The sequence below is a fragment of the Rana temporaria genome, chromosome 1 (assembly GCF_905171775.1).
Source record: "Rana temporaria chromosome 1, aRanTem1.1, whole genome shotgun sequence".
Classification (NCBI taxonomy): domain Eukaryota; kingdom Metazoa; phylum Chordata; class Amphibia; order Anura; family Ranidae; genus Rana; species Rana temporaria.
In genome coordinates this window covers 280,866,423-280,891,895 of record NC_053489.1, presented here as the reverse complement: position 1 = coordinate 280,891,895, position 25,473 = coordinate 280,866,423, and the positions used below count along the sequence as shown (strand labels likewise).

Genomic DNA, 25,473 nt, shown 5'->3' with positions numbered 1-25,473 from the left:
CAGGCACTTCCTGGTTCTAGGGTTGCGGGACTGGGCGTGTCGCTTTGCACCGCAATGGATTATGGGATCTATCACGTGTGTCTCTTCACGATGACGAGACACTATTCCTTTCAGCAGCCAGAGGAGAAATCTCAAGAGATTTCAAACGTCACATGACTCTTCACCCGGTCATGTGACCGGGGGCGGATACAATTCGCCCATTGTAACTAACGGCATTCCCCGCATCCCGGAAGATCGTACAGGAGGGCTTCAGAGTGCCCGCAGTTAAGATGGCAATGTCCATCATGAATTTTTATAAAATCTACTTTTGGGGGATATCGTCCTGCTAGCGGCTGCGATGATGAGATTGGTGAGTACAATTTTCTTTGTACCATCAGCGTTACAAAAACGTATTTAAAAAAAAAAAGTTTTCCCGCGGAACTTCCGCTTTAAGCCTTTTTGTTTTGCATGGAGTGGGGAACAATTACAATGACTCACTGTGATTCCTCTGGGGAGATTTTTAGCTCCCTGTCACTATGTTGGCCCATAAGGGTTGTGCTCATGAATGGTCCTGGAAGACATGGATTGCAATAAAAATGTTGTTTTGAAATTCTAACCCGGTCTCCCTTCACTAAAATGTTTTTTGTGTGTCGTCGTTGGAGAGATTTCTCCCTACATCGAGCCCTGAAAAGACGTGAGGGGAAATCTCCTCCAAAGGATACTGATAGCCATATAAACAGCTCTAAGGCCCCATACACACGATAGAATCCATCCGCTGAAAAATCCCAGCGAATGGGTTTCAGCGGATAGATCCTATGGTGTGTACACTCCAGCGGATCTGTTTCCGCGGATATTTATCCCCTGGGATGGATTTCCAGCGGATAAATATTTGATGACATGCTATCAAATCTATCTGCTGGAGTCCATCCCAACAGATGGATCCGCTGGTCTGTACAGACTCACCGGATCCATCCGTCCGAAGGGATCCCCCGCATGCGTTGTAATGATTCGACGCATGCGTGGAATTCCTTATATGACCACGTCGCCGCGTCATAATCCCGGCGACGGCCCGACACGTCATCGCCAGAGGATTTCGGCGCGGATTTCGATTCGATGGTGAGTACACTCCATCGCATGGAAATCCGCGAAAATCCTCGAGAGGATTTATCCGTGGAAACGGTCCGCTGGACCGTATCCGCGGATAAATCCTCCCGTGTGTATGGGGCCTTAGACTGGGTTCACCTATATGCGGGTCCGCTTTCACTGCAGTCAGGTGCGATTTCCATTCAGCGATTCAGGTGTGAATTTGACACTGAAATTGCAGCTGAACTGGACTGAAAAATGCACAGAACCCTCTTTAAATTTGCACCACAACCAGCCTACATATGTGAACCAGCTCCATTGAAAGCTGGACTGGTTCACATGTCATGCAAATCAGATGCCGTTTAAAATGCATCCGATTTGCATATATGTCAAATGAGCCTCAATGGCAATAAAAAAATGATGCTTTTTTTTTTTTTTGTGTGTGCTTTCTGGTTTCCTGACTCCCAGCATGCAGCGATAAAACATGGACATGTGACTCAAACGCACACAAAAAAACACAGATGCATATTTATTGACTTGCAATAGAAGGTGCATTTTTTTTTTTTTTTTTTGGTGAGGTTTTGAAAAGATGCAGTATGCAGCACTTTCCAAAACGCAGCTCAAACACAGCGCAATTACATAGGATTTAAAGGGGAATAATTTTCATGCACCTTTGTTGCACTGGAAAGAAAAAGGAGGAGAGTGGATTCTCACTGACAGGAGGTGTTTGGAATATTTACATTGATTTAGATGTATACCAGTGTGATTACTATATGGATTGGATATATACCATTACTGTATGTAGGTTTTTCCTCCAACAACTTTCATTGTCCTCATCTTTTTGGGTTAAAGCTAAAGTTTAGATGTGGCCTGGTTCTCACCTGGTGCAATGCATTTTCCGTCTTTGACGCTTTATTATTATTTTTGGTGTGTGGTGCGTTTTTTTTTTTTTTTTGTTTTCCATTTTGCGTTTTCTAGGCTTTTTTGTTTACCACTTTGTTGTAGAGCAGATTAAAAACCGAAACGCACATCAAAAAAGTGGGGGGGAAAAAACACATGCATGCTTTTCTGCAGCTTCTCCATTGAAGTATATTTAAACAAAAACGCACCATTTTGCATTTAAGAAAGTCCCTGACCCTTTCCAAATACGCAGCAGCTAAAAAAAAAAGCATAGATGTGAACGTGTCCCATAAGAAACCATGTTAAATGGACTGTAGTGAGTTTCTGCAAACCAGGCCTAATCTTTTACGTTCTATATTGTAGTTTTGTAGTGGTAGAAAAGGCATGAGTAAGGCAAAGAGGCTGATGGTTATACTTGTTTTCTTACATGTTTGATATGTGTGTCGGCCCCTGGGAGTTGTAGTCCTTTCATAACTTCTTCCAGCCCCATAATAGAAGGCTCATTTACATGGGTGGCCAGGGGGCAAGCGGGTGAGTTATTTTTTTTTTTTTATTGCCCCACCCACCTAAGAACGGCATGCAGCTTGTGGCATTGGGTAGGCATTTAAGTGTATTGCAAGCGGTTGCAGCTAGGTGGTATGGCATTTTCAGAGTGTTATTTCGATGTTCAGTGCCTGTCAAATGCCTCCTGAAAAAGTGAAACATGTAAGGTCTCTCTGACAGGGGAGGGCTGTGGTGCTGAGCATGGTTCTGTGATTTGCTGTCACAGTGGTCACATGATTGGGAGCCAGTCCCACTGGCTACTGCTCATTTAGTCTTTGACGGCTCGGTCCCTGCGCTCCCACCCCTTGTCTATGACGGCTCGGTCCCTGCGCTCCCACCCCTTGTCTATGACGGCTCGGTCCCTGCGCTCCCACCCCTTGTCTATGACGGCTCGGTCTCTGCGCTCCCACCCTTTGTCTATGACGGCTCAATATCTGTGTTGTTGGGTGTGGGCATATGTGAGCCCTCCCTTTTGCATAACATACATTTGTTGTAGCAGGCAGCAGCAAGTTAAAGGGTCAGAGTTTTGTCTTTTTCTTTATTTATTTTTATTTTTCACTCTCATGTGGGCTATGACTACTTAAGGCCATTTCAACTGTGATCCTGCAGTCTCTACACCTCCTCATTTAGACCCCTTTCACACTGAAGCATTTTTACAGCGTTTTAGCATTAAAAATGGCGCTATTAAAACGCTCATAAAATGCTCTCCATGAATCTCAATTGACCCTTTCACACTGAGTCCTGCAAGCAGCATCTTTGGAGCAGCTTTTGGGCGCTGAAAGAAAACGCTCCAAAAACGCCCCTCTCCATTGAAATGAATTGAAAGCGCTGTAAAAAAGTCTTACCCTTTCACACTGAGGCACTGCAAAAATGCCCTAAAACGTTAGGGTCTTAGCGGTGCTTTACCAGCAGATTGGGATTGCAGATGAGGCTTCGCTCGAAAAACGACCCAGTGTGAAAGGGGCCTTAAGGAACTTTTTTCTTTTTTTTTTTTTTTTTTTTTTTTTTTTTTTTTTCCAGCTGCTTCTTTTCTAATGAATTACTGTACTGGTGTGTAACTGATGATTTCCTGTTCCAAATGCTGCTTCCTGATTGTATTTAATGATATATACAGAACACTAACATTACTGCTGGTCAGCCTAGTCAATGGAAGATAAAAATATACCTGTGGAACAATCGTGTCTCCATTATGTCATGTAATACATGCCTATTTGAAGCAATTTGGCTTAAGCTTGTAATGAATATGGGGTGGAACTGGCCTTGAGTGCAGGAAAGATGTCTCAACAGGTTTTATTTCCTGTCATGACTGATTCTTGCATCACTTTGTGGGCATAAGTGATCGGTCACATGCATTCATAGAGTTGCACACTAAGGAACATTTCAGCTGCAGTAAAACAATATTGTATTTACACAGAACGTTATATTTATTGCACTTAATTTTTTGGTTGTAGTAATGGAAAGTATTTTAGCTGCATTTTAGTCAAAGGTCACTCAGCAGTTTTATAATCTTTCAGACCGATTAGTCAGCGTTTTGTGTGTGTGTGTGTGTGTGTGTGTGTGTGTGTGTGTGTGTGTGTGTGTTTTTGAGCTTTAGTTCCACATTAAGGGCATGGGTGTGGTTGTTCTTTAGGCAGTTCCTGAGGAAACATTCTGCTAGACAACTTGGAAAATGAATAAAGAGGGTAGCGGTGCAGGCCCAGGACCTGGTGGACCCAGCAGGATTCTAAATGCTGTTCAGGCACACATCACTTTGAAACATCAATAGAGTTCACAAACGTTTACATATTTAGTAATAGTAATAATATTGGGATTTCTGGCAGCCCACAGACTATCGTGGAACTTTCGCTAAAGGTCCACCTCAAAAACCAACCGGTGGACCTAATGGAAAAGAGGTTGTTCGTGGATTAGGTCTTACGTAATAGTGAGCACTGCATCTCTGCAATTATATCCTTTTCTTAACAGAAAAGGATATGAACACGTCACCAATTACCATGCATATGCTACATTGTCAAAGTTGGGTGAAACAATGAGAAATGTTATCAGTGGGACTAAACTTTATCTGAGCACCACAAACTGAAAACACTATTTCATCTTCAATATTCTCCCCCCCACCCCCCCCCCCACCCTCCTGACCAGATATATATATTTTTTTTTTTGCGATATGGCACTGCGTGGTCTTGCGACTCTGTACCCAAATACAATTGATGTCTCTTTTTTTCCCAATAAATAGAGCTTTCTTTTTGGTGGTATTTGACCACCTCTTCTACCACCACTACTAGGTACGTGATCCAGCACAGGAGAGCCACCTTGCCGCTATATTATACAGCATATGGTCGTCAAGTGGTTAAAGCAATCTCACCCATTCATACGTGTCTCCATGCCCCTCTCCCACAGCATTTGTAGCTGCCACCTTCAGTAAGCAGATGATTCATGTAGCATTTACTTCCTAGAATTAATCTGCCCTTAGGCCCCATGCACACAAGACGCAGATGCAAACTCATAAACACACGTTTTCAAACGCAAAATACTGCGTTTAAAATGCCCGTTTTTGCCGCGAATTTCAGCCATTTTGTGAGACCAGAGTGAGTACGTCACCTGCCACAAATTGTGGATTGTCCACTTGCCACGTTACCTGGCCATGTCACCTGCCACAAGTTGTGGATTATCCACTTGCCAAATCACCTGGCCACGTCACCTGCCACAAGTTGTGGATTGTCCACTTGCCACGTCACCTGCCACAAGTTGTGGATTGTCCACTGGCCACGTCACCTGGCCATGTCACCTGCCACAAGTTGTGGATTGTCCACTTGCCACGTCACCTGCCACAAGTTGTGGATTGTCCACTGGCCACGTCACCTGGCCATGTCACCTGCCACAAGTTGTGAATTGTCCACTGGCCACGTCACCTGGCCATGTCACCTGCCACAAGTTGTGGATTGTCCACTGTCCACGTCACCTGGCCATGTCACCTGCCACAAGTTGTGGATTGTCCACTTGCCACGTCACCTGCCACAAGTTGTGGATTGTCCACTGGCCACGTCACCTGGCCATGTCACCTGCCACAAGTTGTGGATTGTCCACTGGCCACGTCACCTGGCCATGTCACCTGCCACAAGTTGTGGATTGTCCACGTCACCTGGCCATGTCACCTGCCACAAGTTGTGGATTGTCCACTTGCCACGTCACCTGCCACAAGTTGTGGATTGTCCACTGGCCACGTCACCTGGCCATGTCACCTGCCACAAGTTGTGGATTGTCCACTGGCCACGTCACCTGGCCACGTCACCTGCCACAAGTTGTGGATTGTCCACTGGCCACGTCACCTGCCACAAGTTGTGGATTGTCCACTGGCCACGTCACCTGCCACAAGTTGTGGATTGTTCACTGGCCATGTCACCTGCCACATCACCTGTTCACATCACCAGGCACGTTACCTGCCACAAGTTGTGGATTGTTCACTTGCCACATCACCTGGCCACGTCACCTGCCACAAGTTGTGGATTGTTCACTTGCCACATCACCTGGCCACGTCGCCTGTCACAAGTTGTGGATTGTGCACTGGCCAGGTCACCTGGCCACAAGTTGTGGATTGTCCACTTGCCACGCCACCTGCCACAAGTTGCAGATTGTCCACTTGTCACGTCACCTGGCCATGTCACCAGCGGCGTTTTGCGTCTGAACCCATTTTTTTTGCTTTTGAAAAAACGAGCATAAACGCAACTACCGAAAAACGTGACTGTGTGCATGGACATATAGGATAACATTGAATGTGTTCAGATGCAAACTCATAAACACACGTTTTCAAACGCAAAATACTGCGTTTAAAATGCCCGTTTTTGCCGCGAATTTCAGCCATTTTGTGAGACCAGAGTGAGTACGTCACCTGCCACAAATTGTGGATTGTCCACTTGCCACGTTACCTGGCCATGTCACCTGGCCATGTCACCTGCCACAAGTTGTGGATTATCCACTTGCCAAATCACCTGGCCACGTCACCTGCCACAAGTTGTGGATTGTCCACTTGCCACGTCACCTGCCACAAGTTGTGGATTGTCCACTGGCCACGTCACCTGGCCATGTCACCTGCCACAAGTTGTGGATTGTCCACTGGCCACGTCACCTGGCCATGTCACCTGCCACAAGTTGTGGATTGTCCACGTCACCTGGCCATGTCACCTGCCACAAGTTGTGGATTGTCCACTTGCCACGTCACCTGCCACAAGTTGTGGATTGTCCACTGGCCACGTCACCTGGCCATGTCACCTGCCACAAGTTGTGGATTGTCCACTGGCCATGTCACCTGCCACAAGTTGTGGATTGTCCACTGGCCACGTCACCTGCCACAAGTTGTGGATTGTTCACTGGCCAGGTCACCTGGCCATGTCACCTGCCACATCACCTGTTCACATCACCAGGCACGTTACCTGCCACAAGTTGTGGATTGTTCACTTGCCACATCACCTGGCCACGTCACCTGCCACAAGTTGTGGATTGTTCACTTGCCACATCACCTGGCCACGTCGCCTGTCACAAGTTGTGGATTGTGCACTGGCCAGGTCACCTGGCCACAAGTTGTGGATTGTCCACTTGCCACGCCACCTGCCACAAGTTGCAGATTGTCCACTTGTCACGTCACCTGGCCATGTCACCAGCGGCGTTTTGCGTCTGAACCCATTTTTTTTGCTTCTGAAAAAACGAGCATAAACGCAACTACCGAAAAACGTGACTGTGTGCATGGACATATAGGATAACATTGAATGTGTTCAGGGGCAGTTGAAAAAGCTGTCCAAATGCCTCTGAACACACGTTTACCAGCGTCTCGTGTGCATGGAGCCTTAGCGTGGTTCGCAACACAATTTCTGCATTCCTGCATGCATGATTTTGATGTGTGTGTGTGTGTGTGTGTGTGTGTGTGTGTGTGTGTGTTTTTTTTTTTTTTTCTCAGTTAAGAATATGTGCGTTCCAGGGTGTTTTTGATGCATTTTGCTGTGTTCCCGACGTATTCTCTATACAGAAAAAAATGCAACATGTTCTACTTTTATTGACTGCACTAGAACGCACTTCACTGGTCTTAATTAGGGTTGTTGGAATCCATGTTAAACACTGTCCATGCGTTTTTGATGCAGAATAAAATTGCACTGGACTGCATGTGTTGTGAACCAGTCCTTAGGCCAGGCAGGCGGTGTGCTTAGCTGAGAAACCCCCTCCTCCCCTCCTGAAAACACCTGGGATGTATGACATATTTTGGCCTAGGCCTGAAACCAGGAAGTAACTGACGAAATGTAAAAAAAAAAAAAAAAAAAGTTTTTATAACAAGTAAAGAAATGCATTTCTATCTAATTACTAAAGCTTGTAGCTAATATTCATTGAGAGCATTTAGTTAGGTCATATACAAAAAAAAAAAAAAAAAAAAAATAACTAAATGCTCTCAATGAATATTAGCTACAAGCTTTAGTAATTAGATAGAAATGCATTTCTTTACTTGTTATAAAAACTTTTTTTTTTTTTTTTTTTTTTTTGTATATGACCTATGGATCTTTCTTATTGCGTAAAAGACATAGTTTTACCATTTTCACATATATTTCGGATTACACAGCTGTAGTTTGACAAATTTGCATGGAATCTAGGAGCCAGCTAAAAAAGTTAGGAGCCAAAAAACGCACCCCGTCCCGCCAAGCTTGCGCGCAGAAGCGAACGCATACTGTTGTCTTTTATATATAAAAAAAGTATTTTTTTCCCCCCCCCCCAAAAAAAGTGTGCTTGTAAGACCGCTGCGCAAATACGGTGTGACAGAAAGTATTGCAACGACCACCATTTTATTCTCTAGGGTGTTAGAATAAAAAATATATATAATGTTTGGGGGTTCTAATTAGAGGGAAGGAGATGGCAATGAAAAAACACATTAGAACTGCTGTTTTGCTACTTGTAATGTATCCTGTAATGCCAACGGCCACCACAAGATGGCGCCAGATCACAGAAGGCAGCTGAGGCCTGTAGAAGGCAGCAAAGCCGCGTCCTCAATTACCAGGGGGCGCGGGCCCGCCGCGATCGCGCCCCACGCCGGCCGGTAATTGAGGCCGTGGCCTTCTGCAGCCCTAAGCTGCGCCAGGTCACAATTTCTTGTCGCAATTGCGACCGGGCACCCGGATTTTGTCGAGGCCTGGTTTATTGGGAAATTACATCTAAATAAACATGATAATAAAGTCTATATCTCAAGTGTAGATGTCAACAGCTGTGCTGAGCGCATCTTTTTACAATGCTTTGGACATTGAGACATGTGTAATAGTAATTCTTACAGTTGTGTTTTTGTTTTATTTTTAGGGCAAGTCAAGGTGTTCCGGGCTATGTACACGTTTGAACCAAGAACGGTAATTTTAATACTTACGGGTGCCCTTTGTCAAAAATCTTGTTTTTACTTTTGTGATGGGAACAACAAAATCCATATGTAGTTTGTATTTAGGGCAATCGTAGAACTCTGGAATTCATAGAGAGTATTGTAGGCACTGTCTCTCATCCGAGCAACATATGGCGCAACTTGTGACCGATTTAATGCAACTGTCGCTAAGATAAATCTGTGTAGAATTGCCTCAAACAGAATTTTGTCTGACACAATCCTTACACAAGCCAAGCAATTTACTTCAATATGGAAGGAGTCTTGGTTACCTCTTCTGCTACCCTTTTTATTTTATTATAACGAACATTCTTAAAGTGTTACTAAACCCCGGACCCTGCATTCACTATATCTGGTCTCCCACAGTACACATAACATGGAAATGCAATTCCTTTAGTAAATATAAACTGCTAAATCCCTTTTTTTTTTTTTTTTTTTTTTTCTTCATCAGCAGTTGGAACAGTCTTGTGATTTCCATCAGTGTCTTGTAGGAGAAATTTTCATTCTCCCACCATTGTCCTATGAGAATGTAAAACCCCTTACCCACTATCTGGGCAGTGCTGATTGGTCCTGTGCTGATCACATGCTCTTCCAAGGAAATAAATAAAAAAAATCTCTCTAGCAATACACACTGAACTGAGCATGTGCAGCTTGTCCCCTGGCTCTGTAAAATATCAGGAAATACGTTAACCCCTTAGATTCCACAGCGAGTATAACAAGCATGCTTAACCACTTTCCCACCGAGGACGTCATATGACGTCCTCGACTTTGTGCGGTGATATCTGAATGATGCCTGCAGCTACAGGCATCATTCAGATATCACCGTCTTCTGCTGGCGATTCTTTGCACGATAAGAACGATCATAACGGCAGTTCCGCCGCTTGATCGTTCTTATAGGCAGCGGGATGGGATGTCCGTCACCCCTCCCGGTGCTTCTCCGGGCTCTCCCGTGCCATCGGGGGCCCGGAGAACGAATCGGCCGGCTCACGACGATAGAGTCATCTCTATGACCTCCACTCCACCTGCAAGACAAAGGCATAATGAGCTAGTATGCATGGCATACTAGCTCAATATGTTATACTCATAATGTAATTATGTAATACTCCCCTCCGATCGAAGCCCCTGCAGCCGTCCTCTAACAACGCCGGGCAGCCAACATCTTGCCCAGGGGTTACTTCCGTGTATCTCGACTCCGGCGCTCTGATTGGCCAGAGCCGCGATGACGTCACTCCCGCGCATTCGCCAGCAGTGACGGCAAGGCCTCAAGGACGCCGTAGACAGCGGCGCCCGTGATTATAGTAAATATCTCCTGTGGAGGTGATATTTCAAGCACTTTCAGGTAAGCTTACCTGTAGGTTAAAGTGGTTGTAAAGGGTTTACAGCCACTTTAACAGACTGATTTACTGTTGTGGGATTAGTAATACTTTAATGAAGTCTTCCCAGTCATAGCACAAGAATGTAAAGTGTCGCACATAAAACCTGCCTGAATTGGTCACAAGCGACAGGAATAGCAAGAAAACTGTTGCATAGCTTTCACGGATGCAAATGTTTTATTGCATTCTGTTTAATTTGATGTATTTTGCATGTTACTGTTTTCATGTTAAATATCAGGGCCTTCATAGAAACAAGCTTTTAATACCACTCACAAGTGTATATGTGAAAGCTTCCTTATTTGTTTGAAATGGATGTACCCAATACTGGACACTTCATCCTTGGCACGGCTCAGCAATGATGAGTCTGATCAAACCGTGTTACCGAAATCGCTGCATGACCTGATCACACAGGCGGATACAGCGGGCCTCTTTAGTGACACGGAGCCTGGTAAGGGTGTAGGCTCAGCATTGCTGAATACAGAACTGTTGGCCACTGCACCTTCCTTGGTATCATTTTTTGAGACAGAGCTTTCTTTTGGTGGTATAATGATTCAAAGAAGGGAGGGGTTGGTTAAAGAACCTAGGGAAAGAGTAGAGAGGAGAGAAGAAAAGAGAGAGAAAGAGAGAAAGAGGAGAAAAGGAAAATAGGAAAGAAGAAAGGAAGGGGAAAGAAGGAGAGAAAAAAAGGAGCGTAGGGGGAGGAAGAAGAAAATTAAAGTGGAAACACAAGGATAGCACTCACATGGGCCACATCTGTAATAATATTAGGGGAGAAACAATATCAAGCAAGTGGACATTGATGGTCAGACTTTAAGGCCAAGGAAGTATGGTTTTGTAAAAAAATATAATTTAATAGCATATAAATAAATTAGACAGGATATACATAAAATAAATAAGTTCAAGAAAAATTATCACAAATTCATCAACAACAGATGACCACTGTACATTCCTCCGAAGTCGCCAACGCACGTTTCGCCGTGGGGCTTCTTCAGGGCGAGGATGAGGAATATAGAGTTAGCAGAGAGATAGAAACTTATCTGCAATGATACAGTGTGGCATATTAATCAAACAAAGATATTAATCAAAATACAGAATTAAAATGAAATGAATAAAAGTGTCATAGTGTGTATTTACATGGCTGGTGGTCCCTCGATGGGTGCGTCCACGGGGCATATAAGAAATATACCAGGTCGGAAGGTAAGCTTTAGGCATAGGCTTCCATATATCGAAAATCTGGTTGACAAAAATATATATGTATACATATAGCAGTATTTCAATATACTATATGAATTCTTGTTATAGCTGCTGTCAACGCGCAGACACAGATACCATATAGAAAATTATAATAAAAATAGGAATAAATAATAAAGATGAGGGATAAAACAAAGAAAACACACTAAGAACCTACATATGTGTATATGCATGCACAAGCCTAAATGCACATACATGCACACACACACATGAGAGAAAGAGTGTCATGTGTGTGTGTGCATGTATGTGCATGCATGTATGTGACCTGGTATATTTCTTATATGCCCCGTGGACGCACCCATCGAGGGACCACCAGCCATGTAAATACACACTATGACACTTTTATTCATTTCATTTTAATTCTGTATTTTGATTAATATCTTTGTTTGATTAATATGCCACACTGTATCATTGCAGATAAGTTTCTATCTCTCTGCTAACTCTATATTCCTCATCCTCGCCCTGAAGAAGCCCCACGGCGAAACGTGCGTTGGCGACTTCGGAGGAATGTACAGTGGTCATCTGTTGTTGATGAATTTGTGATAATTTTTCTTGAACTTATTTATTTTATGTATATCCTGTCTAATTTATTTATATGCTATTAAATTATATTTTTTTACAAAACCATACTTCCTTGGCCTTAAAGTCTGACCATCAATGTCCACTTGCTTGATATTGTTTCTCCCCTAATTTCTTTTGGTGGTATTTAACCACCACTCCACTGTTTTTTATATTTTGCTTAACAAACAAAAGAATACTGAATTAAAAATAAATAAAAAGTTGTTCTATCATTTTTAAAATTAGTAACTTTTTTTCTCCTTTTACTGATGAGGCTGCACTGATGGACACTGATAAAGGCAGCACTGATGAGGAGACACGATGAGGCTGCAGATAGGTGGTGCTGGTGAGCACTGACAGGCAGCACCAATAACCATTGATTGGCATCATTTTTTTTTTTTTTACACTGCTGGGGCTGCACTGGTGATCAGTGCCATTGTCCTGTCAAATTGGCAATTTATCTCGCTCTCCAATCATAAGCTATGAGTAAACCTTAAAGTTAGTGTGAAACGCGTCGGCTGTGATTTGTAGTGCCTGTCTCCATTTTATTTTTTTTACAATAAAGCTACGTTGGATTGGAGTGCGGCTGTCCTAATTATCTTATGTTTTTAATTGCCATGTGCATTGCCAGCACCCTCGGTTTCTAGAAGAAGATTTTAACCAAAGGAGACCTGCTTGGAGCAGCAATTTCTCTCCCTCTCCCTCTCCCTCTCCCTCTCCCTCTCCCTCTCCCTCTCCCTCTCCCTCTCCCTCAAACTGCTGTTTTGACACAATACCAAATACCAGGCAACCGTATACACTCCAGTACACGCTATTATGAGCGGACATTGTTGGTCTGCTCCCATACAAACCAACAAAATGGCCGCCTTCCAGGTGGTGACATTTTTATTAATTTTTTTTTTTTTTTTTTTTTTACTCCTCGTCCACTGTTCTGTCAAAAATTTTAAATCTTCGTGTACCTGAGTGTACATCGTTCCTGGTATTGTGTAAAAACAGCAATTCATCAAATTCTTTAATTACTAATGGTTGTCAGTAAGCGGTAGTGACGTAATTGGAGATCTCAATGAATTGGCTATTTTGATAGAACAACGTGATTATCAGTGTAGAGGTCCCCTGTGTGGATTTGCTGGTTATCAGCTCTCCTCTCCTCATGCGCCGTCAGTGTTGGAGGACTGTCAATAACCGGCAAATTCTATTTACACTGTGGTTGAACACACTGAAGTGCTGCTAAAGCACCGCCCGTTTTTGTGGAGCTAGCGGGGAGTTGTAAATGAATTTTTTTTTTTTTAAATAACAAACATGTTATACTTGCCTCGACTGTGCAGTTCGTTTTGCACACCGTGGCCCCAACCCTGGTCTTCGTGGGGTCCCTCAGCGGCTGTCACGGCTCCTCCCCACAACAACTACACACAGACATGCGAGCAAGCATGGTGTGTACCTGTTGCGGGCGTGCCGCGTCATTGGATGTGATTGACAGCAGCGACAGCCAATGGCTGCGCTGCTTTCAATCCATCCACTGCAACCAATCAACGGCCGGGCATCAACTCGAGGAGGAGGACGGGGGCGAGCGCGGGACTTTCGAAGGGTCAGGTGTTTTTTCACCTTAATGCATAGAATGCATTAAAGGGGTGGTTCACCCTAAAAACTACTTTTTATTACACTGGCCCCCCACATTACAATACGATTAAGGCTATTTTTTTTTTTTTGATGCAGTACATACCTTTGTACAGCATATTCACCCGTTGCGAGTCCCGCGGGAGTGGAATTTCCTCACATGTCTGTGATTGACATTTTGACCAAAAACGAGCTCTCCCCCCACATGCCCCCCCCCCCCCCCCCCCGTCACGTAAGCCGCGTCACGGTTGGCGAAAGGAGCTGAACGGCGAGTCGGCGCTATACTGCGCATCGCCGTTCAGCTCCTTTCGCCAATCGTGACGTGGCTTACGCGACGGGGGGAGCTCGTTTTTGGTCAAAATGTCAATCACAGACATGTGAGGAACGCCCACTCCCACGGGACTCGCAACGGGTGAATATGCTGTACAAAGGTATGTACAGCATCAAAAAAATAATAGCCTTAATCGTATTTTTTTTTTTTTTTTTTTTTTTTTTACCTCTACAACCCGTTTTCAGGCACTTTCAAATCGAATCGCTGCCCACTGCTTTCTATGGACAGGGGAGTTTTTGAAGTGATATCTATAGTGCTCCAAAGATACTACTTGCAGGACTTTTTCTACCGTCCTGCAAAGCGCCCCAGTGGGAAAGCACTCCTTCAAAAGAAATGGAGGCAGTTTACAGGTGCTATTTTTAGCACTAAAGCGCCTAAAAATCGCTTCAGTGTGAAACAGGTCATTTAAACTTTTTTTTTTGGGCCACAGGAGGTTTATGCCTTAATAGGCACTGCCTAATGGCCCATTATGACAGACTTGCCTGTCAAGCGGTGCCCTCCAGCGCTTCGCTATCAGCACTCCCTCCCACTGATCATGGGAGCTTCAGTCTTCTTTCATTACCGTTGGAGGCAGGGAGAAGCATGACAGAGACCATCCGCCCCAAGCATGGCCTTGCAGACAAATGTAAATATATAGTTTGCTGGTTTTCTTTAAACAGGGTTTCATATGTTAATCCATGTGTTCTAATCTCTTTTACGTTCTGGTTTGCAGCCTGATGAACTGTATTTCGAAGAAGGGGATATTCTTTACATTTCAGATATGGTGAGTTTTTGTATTTAAAGAGTAACTGCAGTCTGCTCACATAATTTGTAATAAGAACATATTTGCCATTCTGAAGCTTCCCTCCGACCACTTTGCATATTATTTTACATAGGTATATACTGCGATTCTGTACTTGCCAAATATGCTGCAGAAATCTCCCTCCAGTCTGGCTGGAGCTGAAGCTGCTGCCTGTTCACTTTCTGGATTTACACACACACACACACACACACACACACACACACACACACACACACACACACGCACCTACAGCTCTCATTGGCCTTCTTATGACTCATCTCCCCTGCCTTACTGGAGCTGTGCATGATGTCATAAGCCTAGGCTTAAACAAACAGGAAGTGGGCTGTATTGGGTATTTACTGGCAGAAAAAAAATGTTTTTTTACTATCCAAAGTTAAAACGACAAGGGCAGAAGATTTAATAGATGGAAAGATGAAAAAATGACTGAATTCCCGCTTCCAATAGACATTTATTTCCCATCGCTAGCTCTGTCTGCTGCTTTGAAGTTTGTTACCAAATCAAAATTAAATGTTTAATCAAAACTTGAGATGTATAATGTTAAAACACAATTAAGCCTCAGCGCTCACTCCGCCTCATATCCAATTGAACAATGGTAATGTCTAAAGCAATGCTGCGTTTCTTGAGCGGGGAAACTCAAGCACTAAAAAGAAACAAAGGAGGGCACAAACGCCTATCGCATTACCTCAGCACCATTTCCTATTTATTAAAAAGCCAAAAACCATACTCGCAAAACACAAGTTCAAAAACGCATGAAATTACTGCTCCAGTGGATGCATGGATGAATTGGAAATGGCGTTGGAGGGAATGCATTAGACGTCTGAACACTCCTTTTTGTTTCTATTTTTTTGTGTAATGTTAAAGTGGTTAGAAACCCCACTTTATGACTTTTACCTACAGGTAAGCCTATAATAACCTGCACGGTTTAGGAGATATTCCCCTCGCAATGCGCCGCTGACGTCAGCGGCGCAGGGGGGATCCTCGGCTAAAGGACCGGCAGCCGCCGGACCTTGCCGAATTTAAATCTCACGCGCGGGAGTGACGTCATCACCGCTCCAGCCAATCACAGCGCTGGAGCGCCGATACCCGGAAGACACGCCGGAGCAAGATGATTTCTCGCTCGGCGTGAACCAGGTAAGTTTTACACACCTCGTTCCGAGGTAAGTATTTCATAATGAGCTAATATGCGGTGCATATTAGCTCATTATGACTTTTGCCTTGCAGGAGAATTTTTTTTTTTTTAAACGGGTTTACAACCGCTTTTAGTTAATGCTACATAAAACCATTCCAGGAACCCACTGACCAGTACTCTAGTTATTGGTGTTGGCCCCACTTCTTTTCCATCTCATCTGCCTTTCTATTGCCCCATCACTGTGATGGGTAGTATTGTTGCTAGAAAGGGACAGGGCCGGTTGGTCAGTAGTTGAAGTGGCATTAAATCCAGAAGCAGAATAGCTTATTCTGTTGAAAAATGCCAGACCAGGGTAAAAACAGATCAGAGTAAAAATAAGGGAAGTCTTTAAAAAAAAAATTAAATGCAGCCATTGCATCCAAGAATTGGTAAGCTGCAATATGTTTTGCTTTTGGGATTAATACCGCTTTAACAGACTAACACTCCCATTTAGTAAAATTACCTCACATAATAGTTACTTGGCTCCTCACCTACTGCTTTATTGTCCTTCTCTTTCCTGCAGTGTCATTTTCAGGGCTGCTTTAAAACGATTAAAACAAGATCTCCTTGTGATTTAGAGTAGGTGTTAATTAGTCATGGAAGGATACAAATAATAGTAATCTGAGGTAAACTCCTAGATTGTAACATTTTAAAAAGCTGCCAAATGTCTGTTTTATGAAAATTCCAGTTTTACTAATAATTAACTTCACTTAATAGTACATTATTATAATTTTAGAAATAATAAGCACCTTTAGGAGAACCCTGTACATTATGTGAGAATTACCTGTGTCCTTCTGAGGTTTTCAGTCAGTATTACAATGTGACACTTTCCCGCCTTAAGCGTGTCTAAAAAAAAAAAAAAGTGTAACATTGGTCCAAAAACATCTTTTTAAAATGTCAAGTATTTCCTGCTGTGCAGTGTAGAGACGTGGCTTTAATTTTTTCTTAAAAAAACAAGGCTAAAGGAAATGTGCGTACATGACCAGTCTTTAAAGTTTTTGAAAAGTAATAATGTGTGAAAACATTATCACCGGCCACTTCATTGGGTACACCTCTCTAGTACCGAGTTGAACCACCTTTTGCCCTCAGAACTGCCTTAAAGGGTCACTAAAGGAATTTTTTTTTTTAGCTAAATAGCTTCCTTTACCTTGCTGCAGTCCTGGTTTCATGTCCTCATTGTTCGTTTTTGCTTTGATGTTGCTGTAAATCCTCTCTGTTTTGGACACTTCCTGGTTGCCTGTTTCCTGATAACCACAGTACTGGGAGATTTCTCACGGTGGTCACTAATCAAGGAGGTGTGATTACTGTGTGTAAAACGAAACTGGATTGGTGCTGAGGAGTTTTAGACAAAGTATCACTGCTCTCTATTGGCTGACTGCCCTCTAGTGGCTCTCTGTACATCAGAGAACCAGCAAACAACAGCAAAAACGAAACTACACTGCAGGCACATTATATGATTGTTTTTTTATCAATTTTTTATCATTTTTAAAAGGAATCAGTTAACTATTATGTCTCTATGCCCTGTAAACAGTCATTTCAGCTAAAAAAAAAAATTCCTTTAGTGACCCTTTAATTCTCCATGGCATAGATTGAACAAGGTGTTGGAAACATTCCTCCGATTTTGGTCCATATTGACACGACAGTTGCTGCAGATTTGTCGGCTGCGCATCCACGATGCAAATCTCCTGTTCCACCAATCTGATGACTGTTTCCATGGGAAATGTCTTCAGTACTGTGTAGTAGCTCTCTTTAGTCTATATATGGATGATTATATTTGAGATCAGCACATTTACTCTGCCTAATTTATTTTGATGACTTTGCTGTTAAAAAAATCCTGATCACATAAGAGCTTTTCTTTGTTACGTTTTATGTTTTAAATCCGATTTTGTTCAAATTATTGTAAGCAGTTTTCTTTTGCAGAGTGATACAAATTGGTGGAAAGGTACTTGTAAAGGAAAAACAGGACTCGTACCAAGCAATTATGGTAAGCTATTCAACTATTTGACAGATCTGTGTCTTCAGAAGGATCTGGTTTTATTGTGCTGCACTAAACCAACTGAGTGATTCTGACACTGCTGTAGAGCTAAACGTGTAGCCTATGAACCCATGAACCCCGGGTGTTTAGCCCCAGTGCATGAGATCCCAGGGTTTTTATGTAGGGGAACACTTGCAGTTTTGGCTCTTTTCCATTAACAAACGCTGCTGTGCCTGCCATTTTTACACCTGTAAAAATATACCCCCTTACCACTGTTGGTCAGTGGCCAATAGTGTACACCTATTTACCCACTTTTGCACTGTGAAAGCCAAAGCATCCCTTCAGTTTTCACCCCTGTATATTGGTGGCCATTGGAAAGGATGTCCTCTTAATAAAATCCCTGCCACGTGGACAGAGGTTGTAAACTTCCCCCTTATATTGGCAGTGGTTGTAAATGCCCTTGTTGCGTTGGCAGTGTATGTGAACAACCTATGACAGTGAGTGTAAACGCCCTTCTTACATTGGTTGAGTATGCATGTCCCGCCTCTCATCCTTTTTGCTTGCTGCAAGTATAAATGCAATGCAATGTAAACTCCCTTGTTACTTTGGCGGTGAGTATAAATGTTTTTCTGTGTATAGATGGACCCTCGTGCATTGGAGACATTTATTGGAGAAGGGCACATTGTTTTGCTATTGGTGGCAAAGGGCTGCCTTGCACTAGCAGATGGTGCAGAAAGGCCCTTTGTGTGTTTAGATAAGTGGGGTTTGGAGGTGGTCAGGGGGGCATGGCTGAGGAAATGCAATGTCGGACATTGATCTCTCTTTAATTTGAATTTTCTTGTATATCATTGTACCCGCTATGCTCTGTTTTTACCCTCCATGAAGGAAGCTGTTGGTTGTTTCCAGACTCTAGAAAGTGTCTAGTGGCTACAATTATGAAGGACGCAAGCCAAATTTGTGTATGAATACCATATGGGTCTGTGTAGTGCTCTATCTATATTATATTCTATAATGAGACATTCCCACCAAATATATATAGAAAGAAATCTGCCTGATTGCAACTTTGGAATTAATTTGGAGAGGCTCCAAATGTAAAATTTTGGTTATGCATGATGGTGTCCGGTACTTGCAGAGGAGAACCTTATGGGTGTTTTCCTGGGTCAGGATATTATTGGAGCTCTTATATAGAACAATCCAAAATGTTATCCCCTTCTGAAGAATCTGTTCTCTCTGAGGTCCGTTTCCCATTTTATCATGCACAGAGAGTTTTTTTACCCTGAAAATAGAGGGTAAACTGTGCCTGCGTGTCATACGCAAGGGGCTGTGAAAAGTTTTTTTTTTCTTGAATCTTCCCTCTTGAAGTTGGGGTGCATGTTATACATTATATATATATATATATATATATATATATATATATATATATATATATATATATATATATATATATATATATATTATACTTTTTTTTTTTTTTTTTTTATACATTGTCATAAATCCTTTACGTATTTAGGTGTAATAGATCATTTAATGCATTTTTTTTTTTTTTTCAGTTGCTGAACAAGCAGAGTCAATTGATAATCCACTGCATGAAGCTTCTAAACGGGGTATGTATTATCCATTATTGTGCATTAGACAACTTGATTTGCCCTTCAGCCAAAATCACTTTTTTTTTTTTTTTTTTTACACATTTGCTTGTGGTGATCTGCTAATTTAATTTCTCCAGTGGTAAATGGCATTTTTGTCAGTGATTTATATTCACTGTACTTTCTAATAAACTTTTTAATCATTGTATGATTATGAACATATCTAATCAAATAGAGGCTGAAATTTTTAGTTTTTATATGTAAATTTAATAGTCCGTATCTTGTGGCTGTACATAATTAAAGGGCAAGGTGACACGGAGTTACTTTTTGCAGTGTTTACTGCATTTAAGTTATTTTAAATGCCATCACATGTTTTATGTGCCTGATCGTTTATATTTTTGTCATTGTGTTAATTGTAGAGATTTGCAAAATAGCCAGTAGAAGTATATGAATCATCCTCATTTGATCTCCTGCTTAACTAATTGGATAAGGTATTGTCTGCATGGGAGATTGTATAGTTTTCACCAACTCGTATATTTGTACTGTGGGATAGAGCTGCAAAGCACAACTGTGATACTGCAAAGCAGGAAGCAAAGCCTGTGTCTTCATATTTCCAAAACCATAAGAAATAACAAAAAGAGAGAATAATAAAATAAAAAATATGAGAGCCTGTTTTTTTGTCTTTTTTTTTTGATTTTTTTTTTTTTTGTGTATGTTATAGGTAAATAACTGCTGCGTCCAAGTATTTCAAGCCAATCGCTCTTGTACATCTAAAAATGAAAAGACCATAGAAAATTATTTTATGGATAAGCCTACCCAAAATGAATAAAGTATAATATAAATTTCAAAAGCACACTTTTGTGGTCCCGCTTTTAAACTGTCCCATGTTTATGGTCTTTATCAATGTCCAATGTTTTCTACTTGCGAGTGTATGTGCTCTACATGTGTTGGATGATTTTTCAGTACATTTTGTGGGCCTATCATATAGAAACATGCTCCTAGATTGTGCCATATAAAGTGGTATTAAACCCAAAAACAAACATTACATTGCAGCTTACCAATTCTTAGTTGTGGTGGCTGCATTTATACCAGTATATGTTCGCTTGATTAGCGCCGTAAGCAATGGGCTGCAGCACAGAACAGTGTATTCTGATGGTGGGGCAGTCTCTCCGCTGTCAGAATACAAAGACACAGCAGGGAGGATTACCCCCAGCCACCTCGAATGTGCTCATGGGGGAATTGGGTCAGTTTTTTCCGTTCAACTTGCTGGTTGGATGAAATAAACGGACTCGTATGGCCAGCCTAACGCTACCCTTCCCTATACTGACAATGCTGCCGTCCTAAGACTCTTTTCACACTGGGTCCGCTTTAGCGCTAAAGCTCCACTCGTTTTGGTGGTTATTTTCCGTTGTTTAAAGTGGTTGTAAACCCTTACAGACCTCTTTGACCTACAGGTAAGCCTAGATTAAGGCTTACCTGTAGGTGCAAGAAATGTCTCCTATATTTGCAAGAAAGACGGCACTGATATCTACGGCGCATGCGCCATAGACAATGGCGCACTGAGCATGCCGCTACTAACGGCGATCATGCCGTTGGTGGTGGCTCCCGCACGCATGCACGGGAGTGACATCATCGCTGCTCTGCTCAATCACAGTGCTGAAGCAGCGGTATCATGACGGGGACGGAGGAGATATGCATACTAGCTCATTATGCCTTTGTCCTGCAGGTTTATTTTTATTTTTTTAAAAAGAGGGTTTACTTCCTCTCTAAGCAGCGCTTTTCGCCCCCAAAAAGATGTTAAAAGCACCCGTGTTGCGGCGCTTCTGAATTGCTTTTCAGGGGCTTTAAAAATGCTGCCCATTCATTTCAATGGGCAGGGTGTTTTGGAAGCGCTAAATATGGTGCTCCCAAACTGCCCCAAAGATGCTGCTTGCAGGACTTTTCCTAACTTCCCGAAGCGCACCGTCCCAGTGTGAAAAGACGCACTGAAATGAATGAGAGGCGGGTTTTCAGGCACTATTTACAGGCTATTGCTAGCGCTAAAACCGCCTCCCTGTTATAGGGGTCTTAAGGCTTTACTACTTTATCCTGAATACAGACACACTAAAGCCCCGAGCACACGGGCAGAATGTCGGGAGATCATGGCTGGTTCAAAAAGAAAAACGGTCACCATTCGGCCCCGTGTGCATGTCGGTCTGTCCAACAGAAGCCGGCCAATCAGAAAAAAAAGCATCTGACTGTCTCCCAAGCATTGCTCTCAGCCAATGGCAAAGAGCACTGATCGGAGTGTTCTGACTGGGGGGGCCATCCCCCTGTCAGAACACAACAGCTCTGCGGCGGAGATCGCTGTTGGTTTTTATTTTTTGTGCAATCCAGCAAAAACCCTGTAGTGTACCCGACTTAAGACGAAAAGTATGTTACTGGCCAGATCACCATGTGACATGAAGGGGAAAAAAAAAGCTAAAGACAAACAAACAAATGCAGTCACCACATATGAAGATTGGTAAGCTGCAATATATTACATTTTAGTTATTTTTGTTTTAATACTGCTTATTGTTTCCGCACAAAAACAAAACATGCATTTTTAGTTGGACCTCCTTAGCATTTTATATGTGTTGATATCTAATTTCGTTATTAAAATTTTAGGTAACCTGAGTTGGTTGAGAGAGTGCCTGGAAAACAGAGTTGGTGTTAATGGGTTGGATAAAGCTGGAAGCACTGCTCTATACTGGGCATGCCATGGAGGACATAAAGGTTGGTTTCGCTTTTTTTTTTTTTTTTTTAATGACTTGGTGTTTTATTACGTTTTTGATATTGAAGTTTAACTGATCGCTCACGGTATACTGTACATATACAATATTTTTTGGGGGATGTGTTGTATAGCGGAAAGTAATTATTTTTTTTAGATTTTTTTTTTTTTTTTTTTTTCCTTCAAAATTTACAGGTGTGTGTGTTTTGTTTTTTTTTTTTGTTTTTTTTTAATTTTTCTTTATAGCACAAAAAAAAAAAACGCATAGGTGATCAAATACCACCAAAAGCAAGCTCTATTTGTGGGGGGGGGGGGGGAATTACAAACTTTTTTTTATTTGGGTACAGTGTCTCATGCCCACGCAGTTGTCAGTTAAAGTAACGTAGTGCCATATCACAAAAATTAACCTTCTGGAGGTCAAGTGGTTAAAGCAGATCTCCAGTTTTTAGTGATGTTTGAATAGTTGGCTTGGACCAACTCTCACTAAGAGCCCTAAAACTGGGGCGGTGGGGGCATCGGCGGTAAAGCGCCGCTATATTGATTTCAATGGGCAGGGGCACTTTAGAAGCGGTGTATTCACCGCTCCTACAGCGCATCAAAGATGCATCTAGCAGGAAATGTTTTACCATCCTGCCAGCGCACCACTAGGGCTTTCACACTGGAGTGAAAGGAGCGGCTCTTTCAGGGCGCTTTGCAGATGCTATTTTTAGCGCTATAGCGCCTGCAAAGCGCCTCAATGTGAAAGGGGTCTAAGCGATGCAGTGGCAAGCGACAATGGGGCGGGTGATAAAAGACCAGTCACAAGGAGAGATAGCAGAAGTGACTGCTCCTTATTACAGAAAGCTCTAACTCAGAGGTCAAGTGCAGGAGTTGTTTCATGGTCGAATACTGCACAGATATGGAAGTGCACAAAAGACACCAAGATTCAAGTAAGAATACACATGGCTCTTGTAATTGGACAATATTTCTTTAGCCCAGAGTTCAGTTTTGAGAGAAACAAAATGAGTATTGTATAACTTGTTGGGTACACAAGCCAGTCTTGCAGAGTCGTATAACAATACAATGACAAAAGAAAAAATAAACTTAAAGCTATCAAAGTCCTTAGAATAAGCCTTGGTTCAATGTAGGGCTGAAACTAATGATTATATTGATAATCGATTAGTTGGCCGATTTTGTTTCCATTAATCCATGGGTCTTCAAACTACGGCCCTCCAGTTGTTCAGGAAGTACAATTCCCATCATGCCTAGTCATGTCTGTGAATGTCAGTGTGTTACAATGCCTCATGGGATGTGTAGTCCCGCAACAGCTGGAGGGCCGTAGTTTTAAGGATCCCTGCATTAATCGGATAATAACCTTAAATAAGGTGTGGTGTATAATGGGAGATTTTCCTAGCTTGTGACGGAAAATATTAATTATATGAAGACAGGAGGCGAGTATCTTATGCATTATCTTTCTTTTATTAATGCTCACAGCAGAAATGTGTTTCTAAAATTCTTCAGTGTAAAAAACAAAACTAAAACAACTACCACCCCCAGCAGTCCGTGCAGTCACTAACCACGCCCCAACGGGGGTCTCCATAAAAGGGGACTGCTTGTGGTGGTTCCTCCTCTTTCTTGCTGCGACACTCCCTTGAGTAAAATGGCACCAAAACGAGTTGTAGAGGTGTAGTCCTGGAATGTAGACCGGCCGGTCGACGTCCAGAGTCTTCTGTGAAGAAGAGGCAATCCTCCACTGTGACCCAACAGGGGTCCAGGAAAGCGACGATCCCAACGAGGAAACGAAGCAGGTCTATGTTTCAACCCACGGACGGAATTTCGTCATCCTTTAAACTGGATACTCCGTCTGCAACACGCAGGTTGTTGGTCAGTAACCTGTGAAAAGAAAAAGAAAAACAATCGTAATAGGGAGGGTAGGGAGGGAAGATACTCGCCTCCTGTCTTCATATAATTAATATTTTCCGTCACAAGCTAGGAAAATCTCCCATTATATATCAGACAGGAGGCTCATATCTTATGCAAGTTCAAAGCTCATGTAACAACATATCAATGGCATAGTATATGATAACCTTAAGAGAGAACCGACCTAGAAATGTGATCCCTAGGTCTGAAATAAAATTGACGGAACGTGGTCTCCGAGGACCAGTCCGCTGCTTTCAATAAATCGTAAAGAGAGCCTCCTGAAACGATCACCTTGGTGGCCATGGCACCTCTGGTGGAGTGGGCCCCGAAAAGGGTGACGTCAATCCCCGCCATGTCCATGGCGGTCCTAACCCATCGCGCCAATGAGGCAGACGAGACCGGCAGATGGGGTTTCACATAGGACAGCAGGAGCTGCGAAGAGCCCGTGGGGCGCAGAGCAGAGGTCTGGGATTCGTATGTCTGTAGACAACGAACGACGCAGAGAAGCGGATGATCCGGGAATGAAGGATAGAAAACCGAGGAGATGCCGGTTTTCGTCCTGCGTGTAATGGAAAATTCAACTCCCTGTGGTGAGAACTGTCGCCTGGAAATGTCCAGGGCCCTAACGTCTGACACTCTCTTAACGGAGATGAGGCATAGAAGTACTGTTAACTTGATGGATAACAGTTTAAGAGAGAGATCTGAGTTGTCCCCCCAACTGGCGAACATATCCAGCACCTTGGAAACGTCCCAGGTCGCTTGGTATCTAGGCCTGGGGGGACGTTGGAATTTCGCGCCTCTCAGAAGTCGACACACCAAAGGGTGTCTGCCAATGGGTAGGGAATCTACGGGATGATGATATGCTGAAATAGCTGATCGGTAGATATTAATGGAGCTATAGGAGCTACCGGAGTCAAAGGAGTCAGCCAAATAGTTAACCACTATTGGTACAGGGGCTTGAACGGGATCAACTTGTCGTTGATCACACCAACAAACCCATCGTCTCCAGGCTGATCGATATGCCGATCTAGTCCCGGGGGCCCAGGCCATGGCGAGGAGGTTCCGAGCTGACTCTGAAAGCACTCTATCAGGGGTTGGGATCCCGATACTAACCACGCGAGAAGCGGAAGGTTGTTCTCGAGAACTAGGGGGTGAGGATCCCCGGTCGGGTTGGTGAGGAGGTGAGAGAATTGTGGCAGGAGTCTGGGAAAATCTATCGACATTGCTAACAACAGTGGGAACCAAGGTTGGGAAGGCCACCATGGTGTTAACAG

The 25,473-nt window shown here is 43.0% G+C and overlaps 1 protein-coding gene across 1 annotated transcript in view; it reads left to right on the top strand.

Annotated features, from left to right (window-relative positions):
* Nucleotides 1-25,473, top strand: part of OSTF1 (osteoclast stimulating factor 1) — a 60,887-nt gene that overhangs the window by 18,469 nt on the left and 16,945 nt on the right. The window contains exons 2-6 of the mRNA XM_040356160.1: nt 8,827-8,873; nt 14,736-14,786; nt 17,914-17,977; nt 19,519-19,572; nt 22,198-22,305. Of these exons, the coding sequence (XP_040212094.1) occupies nt 8,827-8,873; nt 14,736-14,786; nt 17,914-17,977; nt 19,519-19,572; nt 22,198-22,305 (324 nt within the window). The remainder of the gene's footprint in view (nt 1-8,826; nt 8,874-14,735; nt 14,787-17,913; nt 17,978-19,518; nt 19,573-22,197; nt 22,306-25,473) is intronic.